Raw genomic sequence first — 16,986 nt, forward strand, 5'->3', positions numbered from 1 at the left:
CCCGGACTGCCAAGCCATGTCTTCCCTGGACCAGAAACAAGCTTCCTAGGACCGGTTTCTGGCATTTCAGCCGTCTTTAGCCAGGCTTGCTTGAATCCAGTGGCAACGTGAGCAAGGGACTCACGTCTGAGCATACCCTGCCAATTTATGGCGAACAAAGCGGGACAAAAGGGGGTGGTGATGGACGGAGCATCAGAACCAATCAAACACTCACACCAAGTCAACAGATCTGGGTTTGATCCATCACCGTTCTTTATCCCACTCTGCCACCCCAGTTCAGACATGGCCATATGCAAATCAGTCTGACCCTGTGCCTCATGGGAACAGTCCAGCCCGAACTGCCAAGCCATGTCTTCCCTGGACCGGAAACAAGCTTCCTAGGACCGGTTTCTGACATTTCAGCCGTCTTCAGCCAGGCTTGCTTGAATCCAGTGGCAAAGTGAGCAAGGGACTCACGTCTGAGCATACCCTGCCAATTTATGGCGAACAAAGTGGTACAAAAGGGGGTGGTGATGGACGGAGCATCAGAACCAATCAAACACTCACACCCAGTCAACAGATCTGGGTTTGATCCATCACCGTTCTTTAGCCCACTCTGCCACCCCAGTTCAGACATGGCCATATGTAAATCAGTCTGACCCTGTGCCTCATGGGAACAGTCTAGCCCGGACTGCCAAGCCATGTCTTCCCTGGACCGGAAACAAGCTTCCTAGGACCGGTTTCTGGCATTTCAGCCGTCTTCAGCCTGGCTTTCTTGAATCCAGTGGGAAAGTGAGCAAGGGACTCACGTCTGAGCATACCCTGCCAATTCCATCACCACCCCCTTTTGTACCGCTTAGTTGCACTCTGGCCAAGCTAACGGAGCCTCCAACAGGACTCAGTAAACTGGATTCCCTAGTTGGTTATCAATTGACAATAGAAAAAGTATCGGTACCCATTTGTAGCATACCTTTGAACAAACATGCGCTGTTGCAACAAACTAAGTTGCAACTTTGACTTTTATTTACTAAGCTGCTGTAGGAAGCTGGCTCTGTATATCCTATACCTAAATGAGATATAGTGTGCACAGAGTCCAGTGGAACACCAAAGGTAGGCAGAGGTAAAGTTAGATAGTACCTCACTCTCTATTTGTGGTAGTGTGGTCGAGGAGTAAGGCAGTATCAGAGGACAGTGTTAAGCATTTGTTGTACAAACTCAGTCAGCAAATTATTTCACACACTCAAAGACGTTCCTTCAGACCAATTGTTTTTGTATAAAAATATTCTTTTAGTGATTTTGTTTTCTAGAACCAAGCAAGCCTGCCACAGGTAAGCAAATACTTTATAGTAGTAATGCAGTTTGTAAACAGTTTGAATTGGAATTGTATATGCACTTTGTCTGGATTACAGTACTGGTACTGAGAATGCAATGCTTTGGAAATACAGTACATATAGTTTGTATAGGCTTTTTAGTAAAATTACAGGTAAGTTACCTTTGAGATTACTTTTCTTACACAGTGCAGTATACCTGGATACTGCACTGGGACATTTCCTGTAAAGAGGTAAGTAAAAGCGTTTTGGTTATTTGGTTACAGTTTAAAAGCTTTTCATAAATTTCCCAACTCCACACTTAGAAACTTTACACAGCAAAACAGTAAATGTTATCCTATGGAAAAATAGTGTTATCGGTTTAAGGGCAAGTATTTGGTTGTGGGAGTTAGTGTTCTGGGGGTAGACTCAAGGATCCTCCAGGGTCAGGAAAGCACTCTTGTTACACCCTCAGCGGCACTAGGGTGGCCAGGTGCTGAGGCCCAATGTTATCCAATGGGGGATTGGGGGCCTCCGGTTGGTGGCTACTGACAAGCAGGCCACTAGGTTGTGGGAGCAAAGCTCTTGGATTTTAGCTCAGGGCAAATGGGGAAACAAAGTGGCACCCTCAGCGGCACTAGGGCGGCCAGGTGCAGGGTGCTGTTTCGTCGTCGGGCGCCCTGTTACTTGCAATGGGGAGTCTCCAGTTTGTAAAGGCACTGCAGGCTCGGGGACAAAGGTTTTCTGGGTGCGACCACCAGTTTGAGAGGTAAGTTGGGGGTTGGCTAGGCACCATCGGTTGGGCCACGCAAGGCCGTGGGGCATCGGGTGCAGGGGTGCCTTTTAGGATCGGATCTTCTTGCCAGCTCCTGGTCGCGGTTGGGGGGCCCTTGCGGTTTGAGGCTGCAGGAGGCTTGAGGCAGGTCAGGGATCGCTGGATCTTGGGTCAGGATCCACGGGGAGACCTCCTCTTGGTGTTTGCCCGCTCGGGCCGTGGACGGCGGGTGCAGAGTGGTGCGGATTTGCGGTTTCCGGCCGGGGTCAGAGGTTGCAGATGAACAAATCTCGTGTTTACGGGAAACAAAGACTTTGGGATGGAAGGCTGGCAGGTCCTTTGGGTTTCTCGAGGTAGCTGGCTGCAGGACACACCGGGCTTTCGCAGGAGCAGGTTCGAGGTGGAGACAGGCCAGTAGGGCTGGGGCCAAGTCAGTAGGCGTCTTCCTCTTCTTAGCTTCAGCACGGCTGTTCGGTGCTTCTTCTTTTCTTCTTCTGGTTACTTGTCTGAGGAAGCAAGGTTCAGAGGTGCCGCTAAATACTAGATTTAGGGGCATTACAGGTAGGTAAGAGGTTGGGACCAATGGGCCTCTTCCCTGGGGTGGGTACACCCCCTATTATGCCACCCTCGAGTGGGAGGGGGCATATGCCTCTCCCTGGTTGGCTGGGTCCCCCCCATCTGCAAGATGGCAGGGACTGAGAGTTGTGCTTTACCTCGCCTCCCCCACCTGACCGGTGGAGTTGGCAGAGGTGGGCACACCTCTCTTCCTCACTTGTTTTTCCCGCCAGTTCTTACACCCAAAGTGAGGGTCAGAACCAGTGGGTACCAGTTGTTGAAAGCAGCAAGTGGCCTGGGGAAGCTCACAAAGGCGACAAGCCTTTGAAGCTTCCCCTTCATGGACCCTGCTCATCCTGGGGGAGGAGGCTTAGCACCTCGTCCCAGGATGTGCATTGTTTCAGGCCCCTAAGAGCAGCAGGCTCTAGACCCAGGGGTCCAGAAACATGTCTGGTGGTGGTAGCTGAAAGCAGCCACTCTGGACACTAGTGGTAGGTCGTTTTTCAGGGGGCATCTCTAAAATGCCCTCTGTGTGCATTTTTCATTAAATCCCACACTGGCATCAGTGTGGGTTTAATGGGCTGAGAAGTTGGATACCAAACTTCACAGTTTTCGGTGTAGCCATTATGGTGCTGTGGAGTTCATAATGACAAACTCCCAGCACCATATACTCTTAATGGCAGCACTGCACTTACAATGTCTAAGAATGGATTTAGACACTGTAGGGGTACAGGGCTCATGCACCTGTACCCTCACCACTGGTACAGTATACCCAGCTAGAGGGGAGACTGATCTATGCCAGGGCAGCGGGTTTTAGGCATGGCACACAGGGACGTGTGCCATGTCGGCTCTTCACTTTGTTCTGCACCAAGACACGCAGCCTGCAAAGGCAGTGTTTGTGTGTAGAGGTACTGGACCTCTAAGGGTGGCACAATAAAAGCTGCAGCCCTTAGAGGCCTTCCCTGGTTATAGTGCCCTGGGTACCTGTGGTACCATTTACCAGGGGCTGACCTGTGGCCAGAAATGCCACTGAGTTTAGGTTTCAATGCAGTTTTAGGGAAAGAACATATGCCCTGGGTACCTGAATAGCAGGGGCCCAGGGCACACTCAGTCAAAGCACATCAGCAGTTCAGCAAAAAGTGGGGGCTACCATGCAGAAAGAGAGCACTTTCTCACAGCTGTCACTTGTGACACAACATGCATCTAAGGTAACAGGATGTCTGATGTCCTTGGAAAACAATGCAAGTATAAATACAGTAAAAGAAACTTTAAATTAGTGAGAACTAGTCAAGGATGAATTACTAGCATTGAGTGATGCTGTTTGTACCCTACTTCTTATAAGTGTTTTCTTAATGTGAAGATATTTCTATAATCCAGCGAATTGTTACAGATTTAACAGGTGGCCACTGTGACTACCATGTGATCATTTTTTACCAGATTTCCTTCCTAGCTGCACCCTCCCTAATTGGCTTTCCTTCATGTGGTCACTCCAATACTATGTGCTGTCAAATGCGGAGTCGATGATAGCAAAAGGTGGGCTTCTGGAGGCTTGTTTTTCCTGAGGATCAAAGCCTGGCATTAAGCTATCTTTGTCCCAGCTGTACATTCTGCTAGCCTATGTTTAGAAAAAGATTGTAACCAGGAAGGTTTCTTATGTTTCTTTTGATGTCACCTTTGGGGGAGGGAGACCTTAAAGAAGGTTCTTGCTGGAAGTCGTTTCTTAGCGGAGTATAGTTTTTGAGAGGCGCTAAACAACTTACAATAACTGTTTCAGAAATCCCACAGCACACCCAATAACCACCACACCTGTTGCGGTGCAGAGGTAAAATGTGGGTTTCCTGCAACACGCAATCAAAGAAGGAAACATAGTGTGAGTTACTGTGTGAGTGAGTTACAGTATGAATAAGAGCTAGCGAGAGTTAGTTTATGAGTGAGTGTGCAGGTGTCTGCAAGTTAGTGTATGAGAGGGCTGGTTGATCTCTATGTGAGCACCTTTGGAAGTATATGTGTGTGTGTGACAAGAGTTTACATGTGTGAGTGTGTCCAACACATTTCTACTACATCGCACAAATTCTCCCCAAACCCGCTCCCTCCAATCTCCCACATACAATCTTTCTGATCAGGAAATTCCTACAGTGCTGATACAAACCGTACCTGTTTCCACCTGGGCAATATCAATAAAATGATCCTCAGATGCCGAAGCCAACATTTTTCCATCATGGCTGAAGCTCAGTGTTCTCACTGGCCAGTCAAGTCTGTGGGAACAAAATGTAACAGTAAGTGTGATGGAGTACAAGAGTAAGGATTTAGCTGAAGCCACAGACCTTCTAATGGTCGCAAACAAATGGCACCAATATTCATGTCATAATTTAAGACCAGGGCTATGCAGGTTGATTAACTGGCTCATAACCAGGAACAGCAAGTAAAATTGTCAAGGTCCATGATTGTTACACTACATCCTACCTCTTGCAAATACACTTGCTGTGAGTGAACAGTAAGTTTTTGAACCCTCTGCATGACACTTCTAGCCCTGAGAGCTTCTATAACCTCCCTCCAAGGTAGGTGAGGGGCCCTAAATATGCTACCCTCAGTAGCAGTAAGGTGATCTTAAACTTAGTTAAAGGACACTGGAGCATCACTAACTTTGGGGGGGGGTGAGTTTGGTTTTGTTTTGTTTTTCTTCAAGGCAGGCTTTGAATGAGAAGAGCGACCCAGGATCCTACATAAGGTAAAGAAAGATGTGCCACAAAAGAATGTAATAAAAAAAAAAACAGTTTTGACGTAGAGTATAATTTATTAGTAAACTTGACTATCAAAGTATTCAAATCACTTATCAGAAGTGTCATTTTGTTTTCAACATCCCTTCTGTTTATTACGCAACTTAACAAATAACCAGTCTGGATAAGGTAAACTCTGCTAGGAACAGGCATGAGGGCAAGCCTCCCAACTCCCACTGGTGCACAAAGTAAAGGGGTAGGATAAGTCCTACATTCGTTAATCTCATAACTTTGGGCGCCCATGTATGAAGACCCTTCTGCGTATGTTACAAGTGAAATCCATTCACAGTGTGGAGTAAGATCAGATAAAGGGCCAGTGATAAAAACATCACCTCAAAGGGCATGAGTAGCACGTCAATGCAAATCAAAAGACTACTATAAAAATATAAAGTGATACAAGCATAGATTCTAAGTCAGAAAGGAGGTTTAGCAGCCTCACACCCATTACCAAGTCATCAACGAGTTCCTAGATATGGAGTGAGCAGCCCAGAAGATCTTTGGGTGCATCATTGTCTTGGATAGTTAATAACCCTGTTTGCGTCGATCTTGGATTTACTTTTTCTGTTCTGTTGGTGCTTCCTATTTTGCTTAAACACCCATTCCTTTCTGCTTGCGAACGCTGGGTTTCCCACCGATTGCTAGCATGGACTCTGGAGCCTCCATCTGCTAGGGCCTTTCCAGAGGAAGAACACTAGCAGCATATGCTTTTGTGGTGGGTGAGAAAAAGATACTGTGAAATTGGAAGATGAGGTAAAAAGGTGATTCCCCACAATGGTAGCAAATTTCCTCCTTGAGAACATTTGTCATTCCTGGCAGTAATGGGAGTGAGTCAAGTGGTGCCAAATCTTGAAATACATCTAGCAGGAATATGGCTGAACGAATTTAGATTAAATATGGCAGAAATATAGATTATGGGGTGGGAAGGGTCCTTTGTGGTAGAAGATCTAAAGTGGTTCAGTAGTTTAAAGTTATAAGCCACAAAAACGTTGTGATATATTGGGCTGTGGTATACCACTGTAATTTCACAATATAGCATGGTACATCACTACTTTTAAAGTCATATATATTTTTTTAAGTTTACAGAGTACTGCGGTAGTACCCCAAAAGTACTACAGTACTTACAGCAATAAAAAGTAAAAAAAAAACACACATGCTGAAAAATTACACTGTACTATACTTAGCCTTAAAAGCTAGAATGCAGACTAAATATTGTCTAAACAATATTTTGCCCTTGCAAAATGAAAAGGCAACCATATTGTTTATGTACCTACCTTTTCAGACTGGGCTACACTGCCTCTTTCCTTCCTATGCACTTCTAAAATAGTAGTCCACAATATTTCCCCTTCAAATCCAGAACACAGAGTAAGTGTGATGAAAACAATATGGCTGCCTTTTAATTTAGTACGGACTTTCCTTACCCAATCATACACTGTTCGGTCATCACCATGAACAGCGGCCCAATATATCACTTAGTTTTTGTGCCTTACCATATTAACACTACAGCACCAATTTAGATCTACTACCAAAAAGGGCCATTCCATCTATACTACAGCCACATTTCATATGAATCCATCCTGAAATTTTCCCCACCACGTCTGTCTAAAATGTCTATGGAAAATGCATAGGTGGAAAAACGTGTTTTGGAATCTTTTAGACAAGCATTGGCAAAGCCAATAGGTTTTGCCAATGTAACATTGTTTACCTTTGCTATTTTTTTATTTAATTTGTTTTTATTGGAATCCAGGTTGCTATTTAACATGACTATTAAAATTTGTAAAAAGGTGATTGTAATATTTGTTTTATATTTTAGAAACAATTATTAGCTATTCAAGTTGTGACAAATGTTGAAGAAATAACCAAGGGGCCCACGCTCTTAATGTAGTACCTGTTTAGGTCTCGCCTGACCCAGCGCAAGCGCTGGTCTGGCGAGACTTATTGAGAGGGCTCCAAAAAGTGCTACCAGGCCAGCCTAGAGCTACAGTGCATGTGCGCGGGCGCTGTGCTTGACCAAGATTACTTTCATTTTCGCGGCTGCACGGCCGCTTTGATGTTTGATGGTGATCGCGATCAGTTTCACTTTCGCGGCCGCACGGCCGCTGTGCATAGCCAATAGGTCCCGCTTTTGGGACCTTTTAAGTATTTAGTTATGCAACTGTTGCATAGCTAAACACTTATAAGGTCCCAAAGGCGAGACCTATTGGCTATGCCAATGCTTGTTTTTATATGGCACTGAACTAGAGTATAGTAAGGTGTAGTCAGCAGAGATTTAGTGTTATTAATAAAAAAGAATTTGTTTTATGTAAGCACACGCAAAGTAATGGTTACATTTAATAGAATGGTATGCATCAACAAACTGATGCAAATAGGCATTGGATTAGAGGGAGGAAGCAATTTCACTTACATTAGGATCAGAGGGGTCCATCACTGAAGAGCAGAATGAAACAAGGTAGTATGCATTCAAACTCCGGAGGGGTTGAGACAATTTATTAATTGAAAACCAGAATTGTTAATTAAGAATGCCAAGTGATGTATGGTCGTGCGGAAGGTGTGGCTGTATTTAGAGGAACCTCAGGCAAAGAGTGTGTGGGCCTGACTTTGGAGGGTGATAAGAAGGGCGCAGGATGAAAGGTAAATATGGTCACTTGTGCCTTGGTTTGAGAAGCCGGAGCGGTTGGCACGAATGTAAAAAAGTGGTGATAGGGCTTTTTTTTTTTACTTTTAGACAATGCTGTGTTACACGTTTTACAAATGAAATTGATCCTGTGTAATGTAAGGGGTGCTCATGTAAAGCATTCCAATACCTTCGGGCCGAGTTTGTGCTATATAAAAGCGCCCAAAAATGAATTAAATAAAACTAAAAGTCCCTGAATGGAAAATAGGATATGATAAAGGAGGGTGGGGGAAGCGAGGGAGGAGGATGGCGGCCACAAGGGTGTTTGCCAGAGCAGGGGGTTAATTCCATACATAATAGCATTCATAAAGTGGTAAATATGAAGTGGAGACAGCCGACCAAGGCTGCAGAGTGAAGGAACACAGGATTGTGGGTGTAGGAGCCACAATGGGGGAACTAACCGGGGGCCTGTGGAAAAAGATGAAGGAGAATGCCTTGAATGGGAGAGCAAGGGGTGCGTAAATTAAGGGCTCGGTGAGTGTCCCTGTGAAATGCAAGTGGTGCTCATGTAAAGGACTGCAATACCTTCGGTCGTGTTTGCGCTACATAATGCACCAACAAAGGTGCAGGAAGACAAACACATGCACTCGCATGGAGTGGTTGTTTGGGATTGATAAAAAAAAGTACCTGGTGGGTAAGTGGAAGGAAGGTGTACTTAGGCCAAGCTCCATGTGACAGCTAGGTTCATTTGCGTTGTCAATGTTTTTAGACATGTTGGATAGCAGTGCTGGCTGCTGTGCAACACGGATTTAAGTAGAGAAAAAAGTTCTGTGAAGTGGTTCTACTTTAGGAGGAAGAAAACAGAGAAATTTCAATGTTACCTAAAAAGTTACTGTCACAGATATCTTGCACAGTGCCAGGAATAATCTCATGGTGTCTTTTTATTGCTAAGACAAAAAAATAAACACCTGAACATAAATTAAACAGCAAGTCCAGACAGATAGTATGAAAACCCTTACCCGGCACTCTGAACTCAGACCCACGAAAAACTTCTCAATTATATGTTTATGAAATACTTTGGTGGAGTTTAGCTCAGTGCGTCCCTTACCTAAGCTTTAGTTTTCCCTTGAGGTGAAAGGGATGCATAGCGACCTTGCCTGTCCTGCTTGTGAAGTAGAAAAGTGCGAGCAGCTCCTTATAACCCACCCTGACAGGAATGTCCTGTGGGTGGAGAAAGTGCTGCTTCCATGACCACTAGTTTATTTTGGCAAGACATGTGCGGCTTCTGTGCATGCTGGGGCCTGTAATTGCGCGACTGGCTGCCCTGCTGACATCGGATCATGGATGAACAAAGATCGTCCCAAACTTTTGTGTACATTTGAAAAGTTCTCAAGCAGTAGTGGAAAGAAAGACAAATAAAATGTGGGAAATAAACCACCAAATTACCAAAGAACAAGGGCGCAACAGCATACAGCACACATTTTCGCTTATTTCTATTTAATCTGAGAAATGTGGTTTGTTTACAAAACAATGCTACCACTGCACGAAAATCCCATATTATGCCTTCTCCTTAATTTCCAGTCTGGGAAAACTTGTTCTCGAGTGCCTTGCAGCTATCACGGCCTGCATTCGTGCTGAAAGAACTTCTCTACTATTGTTACACATGATTTACAAATATATCTAAATGCCCTATTATATTGTCTGCCTTTATAAATAGCAAAAACAATATATTTCGGTTTCTAATCGTCTCCTTTTCACGGATGCCAACTTGGAACATGCATTGCTTGAGAGGTGAAAACTTAATAATGGAGACGGGGAGTTGCTGGGTTTCACAGCTCATGGGGGTCATCTTCCCTTTTGCTCTGGAAGCTTGATGAAACCCTCTTTCTGTGAATCTGTGCCACTCAGAGTCGAGATGGTCCTGGTTTATAAATAGACACAACATTGGTGGGCCACTTGTGAGATCAAACAATGCTTTAAAGACAAGCAGCAAAACTGATTTATGCCCGGTTTGAGTAACATTCAGCTATTGCACCACTTATCAGGATGAACATATTATCATTGCCAGTCACCCAAACCAAAGGCCATGGATTTTAACCACTTGTACGTGGTACAGAGAGCACGGCTCGGAGAAAGAAGCAGCCTAGCCTGTCTGCGCTGCCTTGTTTAAAAATACATTGTTTTTTGTTTTACCTCTCACCAGAGAAAGCAAGCTCCCAACTGATTTGTAATTGCTCGGTACGTCAATCAGAGACACGCCCATGTCAATCTAATCTTACTGGTGCAGAAACAGACAAACACACACAATCCGAAACTTGCATTATTACTATGAGAGCCACAATTCTTTCTCCGAAGAGTAAAAGAATTACACTGCACATCAATACATTTCACAAAAAATGCAATAACAGATATATGATGTGAAGAGAACACGCTCCTTAAGTACTATATCCAATTATACTCAAACAGTGATGCTCAGAAAACACTACACCCGCTTTTCACTGCTGATATCCTAAAATAATTCCCACAAGCATAGACTATTTGAATGTTGGAAAAAAACTCTCCCCTCTCCTTCCGTGGCAGGAACAATGGGCTGAACAAGCAACGGAAAGCAGGTGGACGTCGAGGCGGGTGGGTCAGTTAGAAACAATAGACAATGGGAGGGTGGGTTTGAAACAGCAGGGAGGAGGGTGGGATGGGTTTAAACACAATAGCGGGTGGGTTGAAAACAATGGTGGAGGTCAATGAAAGACTGCAGGGACATGCACTCTACAATTGCAGGGCTAAAATAAAAATTTTTTAAAAACAAGCATTGAAAATGCAATAGGTCTCGCCCTCGTTTAAGTTAAAGCAATTCTGTTTGTAATTACGTGGCTTTTTAGCTTTGCTTTTATTAGTGTTTTTCAAACGTTCATGTACATAACATGCATATGTATGCATATATGTATACGTCTGCATGCATTAATATAGATATCCATATGTATGTATATACACATACATATATATGCATATGCATATATATATACATATATATGTGCATATGTGTGCGCGTAGAGAGGTAGAGGGTAGAGAGAGGTAGAGCGTGAGTAGTAGAGAGTGAGTAGTAGAGTGAGTAGTAGAGTAAGTAGTAGAGTGAGTAGTAGAGTGAGTAGTAGAGTGAGTAGTAGAGTGAGTAGTAGAGTGAGTGGTAGAGAGGAGTAGAGTAGTAAAGAGAGTAGTAGAGAGAGAGTAGTAGAGAGAGAGTAGTAGAGAGAGAGTAGTAGAGAGGAGTAGTAGAGAGTAGAGAGTGAGTAGTAGAGAGAGTAGTAGAGTGAGTAGTAGAGTAGTAAAGAGAGTATTAGAGAGAGAGTAGTAGAGAGAGAGTAGTAGAGAGGAGTAGTAGAGAGTAGAGAGTGAGCAGTAGAGTAGTAGTAGAGTATAGTAGAGAGTAGTAAAGTGAGTAGTAGAGAGTGAGTAGTAGTAGTAAGAGAGCAGTAGAGAGTTAGTAGGTAGAGAGTAGTAGAGAGTGAGTAGTAGAATGAGTAATAGTAGTAGAGTGAGTGGTAGAGAGCGAGTAGGAGAGAGCTGTAGAGTGACTAGTAGAGAGTAGTAGGGAGAGAGTAGTAGAGTGAGTAGTAGAGTGAGTAGTAGAGTAGAGAGAGTAGTAGAGTGAGTAGTAGAGAAGTAGAGAGTGAGTAGTAGAGAGTGAATAGAGAGTGAGTAGTAGAGAGAAGTGAGTAGCAGAGAGTAGTAGAGAGAGGAGAGTAGTAGAGAGTGAGTAGTAGAGTGAGTAGTAGAGAGAGGAGAGTAGAGTGAGTAGTAGAGAGTGAGTAGTAGAGAGATAGTAGAGAGTAGTAGGGAGAGAGTAGTAGAGAGTGAGTAGTAGAGTGTGAGTAGGAGTGAGTAGTAGAGAGTGAGTAGTAGAGAGTAAGGAGAGTAAGTAGTAGAGAGTGAGCAGTAGAGTGAGCAGTAGAGTTAGTAGAGTGAGTAGTAGAGTAGTAGAGGGTGAGTAGTAGAGAGTAGTGGAGAGTGAGTAGTAGACAGTGAGTAGTAGACAGTGGGTAGTAGAGAGTAGTAGAAAGAGTAGAGAGTGAGTAGTAGAGAGTAGTGAGTAGTAGAGTAGTAGAGAGAGTAGTAGAGAGAGTAGTAGTAAGTAGTAGAGAGTGAGTAGTAGAGAGTAGTAGAGAGTGAGTAGTAGCGTAGTAGAGAGTGAGTAGTAGAGAGTAAGTAGTAGACAGTGAGTAGTAGACAGAGAGTACTAGACAGTGAGAGGTAGAGAGTGAGTAGCGGAGAGTGAGTAGCAGAGAGTGAATAGCAGAGAGTGAATAGCAGAGAGTGAGTAGCAGAGAGTGAGTAGCAGAGAGTGAGTAGCAGAGAGTGAGTAGCAGAGAGTGAGTAGCAGAGAGTGAGTAGCAGAGAGTGAGTAGCAGAGAGTGAGTAGCAGAGAGTGAATAGCAGAGAGTGAATAGCAGAGAGTGAATAGCAGAGAGTGAGTAGCAGAGAGTGAGTAGCAGAGAGTGAGTAGCAGAGAGTGAGTAGCAGAGAGTGAGTAGCAGAGAGTGAGTAGTAGCAGAGAGTGAGTAGTAGCAGAGAGTGAGTAGTAGCAGAGAGTGAGTAGCAGAGAGTGAGTAGCAGAGAGTGAGTAGCAGAGAGTGAGTAGCAGAGAGTGAGTAGCAGAGAGTGAGTAGCAGAGAGTGAGTAGCAGAGAGTGAGTAGTAGAGAGCAGTAGTAGAGAGCAGTAGAGAGTTAGTAGAGTTAGAGAGTGAGTAGTAGAGTGTGAGTAGGAGTGAGTAGTAGAGAGTGAGCAGTAGAGTTAGTAGAGTGAGTAGTAGAGTAGTAGAGGGTGAGTAATAGAGAGTAGTAGAGTAGTGGAGAGTGAGTAGTAGACAGTGAGTAGTAGAGTAGTGGAGAGTGAGTAGTAGAGAGCAGTAGAGAGTTAGTAGAGTGAGTAGTAGTTAGAGAGCAGTAGAGTTAGAGAGTGAGTAGTAGAGTGAGAGTAGGAGTGAGTAGTAGAGAGTGATCAGTAGAGAGTGATCAGTAGAGAGAGAGTAGGAGAGTAGTAGAGAGCAGTAGAGTAGAGAGTAGTAGAGTAGTAGAGGGTGAGTAGTAGAGAGTAGCAGAAAGTAGTAGAGAGAGGAGAGTGAGAGAAGTAGAGTGAGTAGTAGAGAGTAAGGAGAGTAAGTGTAAAGTAGTAGAGGGTGAGTAGTAGAGAGTGAGTAGAGTAGTGAGTAGTAGAGAGAGGAGTGAGAGTAGTAGAGAGGAGAGTGAGAGTAGTAGAGTGGGTAGTAGAGAGTAGTAGAGAGTGAGTAGTAGAGTGAGTGGTAGAGAGAAGTAGAGAGAGAGGATTGGAGAGTGAGTAGTAGAGACTGAGTAGTAGAGTGTAGTGGAGAGTGAGTAGTAGAGTGAGTAGTAGTAAGCAGAGAGTGAGTGAGTAGTAGAGAGTGAGTAGTAGAGAGTAGCGGAGAGTTAGTAGAGAGTGAGTAGTAGAGAGTAGTAGAGTGAGTAGTAAAGTGAGTAGTAGAGAGAGAGTAGTAGAGAGTGAGTAGTAGAGAGTAGTGGAGAGTGAGTAGGAGAGTGAGTAGTAGTAAGTAGTAGAGAGTAGTAGAGTGAGTAGTAGAGTGAGTAGTAGAGTGAGTAGTAGAGAGTAAGCAGTAGAGAGTGAGTAGTAGAGAGTAGCAGAGTTAGTAGTAGAGAGTGAGTAGTGTAGTAGAGTGAGTAGTAGAGTGAGTAGTAGAGTGAGTAGTACAGTGAGTAGTAGAGTGAGTAGTAGAGTGAGTAGTAGAGTGAGTAGTAGAGAGCAGTAGAGAGTTAGTAGAGACTGAGTAGTAGAGAGTAGTAGTAGAGTAGAGGAGAGTAGTGGAGAGTAGTAAAGTGAGTAGTAGAGAGTGAGTAGTAGTAAGAGTTAGTAGGTAGAGAGTAGTAGAGTGAGTAGTAGAATGAGTAGTAGAGAGTAAGTGGTAGAGAGTAGTAGAGTGAGTAGTAGATAGTAGGGAGAGAGTAGTAGAGAGTGAGTAGTAGAGTAGAGAGAGTAGTAGTAGAGAGTAGTAGTGAGTGAGTAGTAGAGAGTGAGAAGTAGAGTGAGTAGTAGAGTGAGTAGTAGAGAGGGAGTAGTAGAGAGAAGTAGAGAGTGAATAGGAGTAGTAGAGTGAGTAGTAGAGAGAAGTAGAGAGTGAATAGGAGAGAGTAGTAGATAGTAGTAGAGAGTAGTGAGTAGAGAGTAGTAGAGGGTGAGTAGTAGATAGTGAGTAGTAGATAGTGAGTAGGAGAGAGTGAGTAGGAGAGAGTGAGTAGGAGAGAGTGAGTAGAGAGTGAGAGTAGTAGAGTAGAGTGAGTAGTAGTGAGTGAGTAGTTGAGAGTGATAGAATGAGTAGTAGAGAGTGAGGAGTAGGGCGTAGTAGAGAGGAGAGAGTAGTAGAGAGTAGTAGAGTGAGTAGTAGTAGAGAGGTGAGTAGTAGAGAGTGAGTAATAGAGAGTAGTAGAGAGTGAGAAGTAGAGAGTGAGTAGTAGAGAGTGAGTAGTAGAGAGTGAGTAGTAGAGAGTGAGTAGTAGAGTGAGGAGTAGAGTGAGTAGTAGAGTGAGTAGTGGAGTGAGTAGTAGGGAGTAGTAGAGACAGAGTAGTAGAGACAGAGTAGTAGAGACAGTAGTAGAGACAGTAGTAGAGAGGTGAGTAGTAGAGAGGTGAGTAGTAGAGAGGTGAGTAGTAGAGAGTGTAGTAGAGAGTGTAGTAGAGAGAGTAGTAGAGAGAGTAGTAGAGAGAGTAGTAGAGAGTAGTAGAGAGAGTAGTAGAGAGTAGAGTAGTAGAGAGTGAGTAGTAGAGAGTGAGTAGTAGAGGGGTGAGTAGTAGAGAGGTGAGTAGTAGAGAGGTGAGTAGTAGAGAGGTGAGTAGTAGAGAGAGTAGTAGAGAGAGTAGTAGAGAGAGTAGTAGAGAGAGTAGTAGAGAGTAGAGTAGTAGAGAGTAGAGTAGTAGAGAGTGAGTAGTAGAGAGTGAGTAGTAGAGGGGTGAGTAGTAGAGGTGAGTAGTAGAGGTGAGTAGTAGAGAGTGAGTAGTAGAAAGTTAGTAGAGTGAGCAGTTGAGAGTGAGCAGTAGAGAGTGAGCAGTAGAGAGTGAGCAGTAGAGAGTGAGCAGTAGAGAGTTAGTAGTAGAGTTAGAAGAGTGAGTAGGAGAGAGTAGTAGATAGTAGAGTAGTAGTGAGTAGTAGAGAGTGAGTAGTAGAGGGTGAGTAGTAGAGAGAGTAGTGAGTAGAGAGTAGTAGAGAGAGAGTAGTAGAGAGTGAGTAGTAGTTAGAGAGCAGTAGAGTTAGTAGAGAGTGAGTAGTAGAGTAAGTAAGAGTGAGTAGAAGAGTAGTAGAGAGAGTAGTAGAGAGTAGTAGAGAGTGACTAGTAGAGAGTAGTAGAGTGAGTAATTGAGAAGTAGAGAGTGAGTAGTAGAGAGAAGTAGAGAGTGAGTAGTAGATGGTGAGTAGCAGAGAGTAGCACAGAGAGGAGAGTAGAGAGTAGTAGAGTGAGTAGTAGAGAGAGAGTAGTAGATAGTGAGTAGTAGATAGTGAGTAGTAGAGAGAGAGGAGAGTAGAGAGTGAGTAGTAGTGAGTAGTAGAGAGTGAGTAGTAGAGTAGAGAGTAGTAGAGAGTGAGTAGTAGAGTAGTAGAGAGTAGTAGAGTAAGTAGTAGAGAGTAGTAGAGTAAGTAGTAGAGAGTAGAGAGTGAGTAGTAGAGTGAGTAGTAGAGAGTGAGTAGTAGAGAGTGAGTAGTAGAGAGAGGTAGAGAGAGAGAGACAGGCTCCAAAGATGAAACCGCGCCTCTGTCTCCGAGGGACATCTGTGTCTCTGCCCCAGGGCAGCAGCTCTAAAAGAAAAGAGTGGAAGTGAAAGCACAGCGAGGCCAAAAAAGGAGGGGCAGGGTTGCTTAATGGATGGGGGGGGGGGGGGGGGGGGCTATTCTTTCACTAAGCACAACTGTGCCTTGGCTGGGGTTTACGTCGAATGACGCTGCTCGGGAGTAAACACAAACAAGTCCCACAACGGTACCTTTATCTGCACTAGCGCCATGTACATTTGTAGCCACATCATTGACATGGCAACCAACTCTCGGTCTGGTCAGCAACAGGAAATGCCTCAGAGAGCACGGAACATTAAATAAAAGAAAATGCATACCACACGTTAATAAAATAACCGTTTGTAAGACTGATGTGGAAGGAAGGGGGATAAACGACATTACAGCGTGACAGGAACTGAAAGGAAAAGAGGCGAAATCGCAAGAATGGGGAAACGGGGCGAGAGATTGGTATTCTGGTAGACGGCAACATTTAAGCAACGTGTCTCTGAGATAGACAGACGGAATGGGAAACAAATAGTGCTTGCCCAGTAATTAAAGGCAATAGTGTAACGCCGCGGGTAAAAGATCCAATCCCGGTGGGAGTGCCTAAAAGGAGACAGGGTACAACAAGGAAGGCTTGACATTCTTTCAGTGCAATCATTGCACTGCCTTTGGCATAATTCATGACACTAAACAACGGGCACAAATGAAAGCTGACGGCGGAGCTGGGACGAGGCTTCTGGAATCGTATCGATTCCAAGAAGCCTCGTATGACGAGAGCAGCGCATGCGCTGCTTACGTCAGGCCGAGACCTAAAAAGGGGTACCTGCAGCCAGTAATTGAGTAAATTCATATACATAAACGCCTCCCGCGCAACCTTTACTTATCGAGCTGCGAGTGCTTAAATATGTAAAGCACGGGCGCAGGCATGCACATGTGACGGCCTGCAGATGTGCTCGTTCGTAATGAAAATAAAAAGTACCTGCAGAGTGAGTAGTCAGTGGAAGGACACTGGCCAGTAGCCAGTGGCAGTGACCCTGAAGAAGTAATTGGTCCAAGCTCCATGCAATGGCAAAAGCAGAGCTGGAAGTGAAAGCAGACAACGTGCTGGCCAATGAGAAGCAAGTAAATATGAGTGGCATTGGGAAGAACAAATATTAAATTCAGGAAAGTATTAGGTGGGTTTTAAGTTTCT

The 16,986-nt window shown here is 44.3% G+C and overlaps 1 protein-coding gene across 1 annotated transcript in view; it reads right to left on the minus strand.

Annotated features, from left to right (window-relative positions):
- Positions 1 to 16,986, minus strand: part of THOC3 (THO complex subunit 3) — a 71,961-nt gene that overhangs the window by 12,481 nt on the left and 42,494 nt on the right. Inside the window, exon 5 of the mRNA XM_085618265.1 lies at positions 4,771 to 4,871. Coding sequence (XP_085474391.1) covers positions 4,771 to 4,871 — 101 coding nt within the window. The remainder of the gene's footprint in view (positions 1 to 4,770; positions 4,872 to 16,986) is intronic.

Source organism: Triturus cristatus, chromosome 7, assembly GCF_964204655.1.
Source record: "Triturus cristatus chromosome 7, aTriCri1.1, whole genome shotgun sequence".
NCBI lineage: Eukaryota > Metazoa > Chordata > Amphibia > Caudata > Salamandridae > Triturus > Triturus cristatus.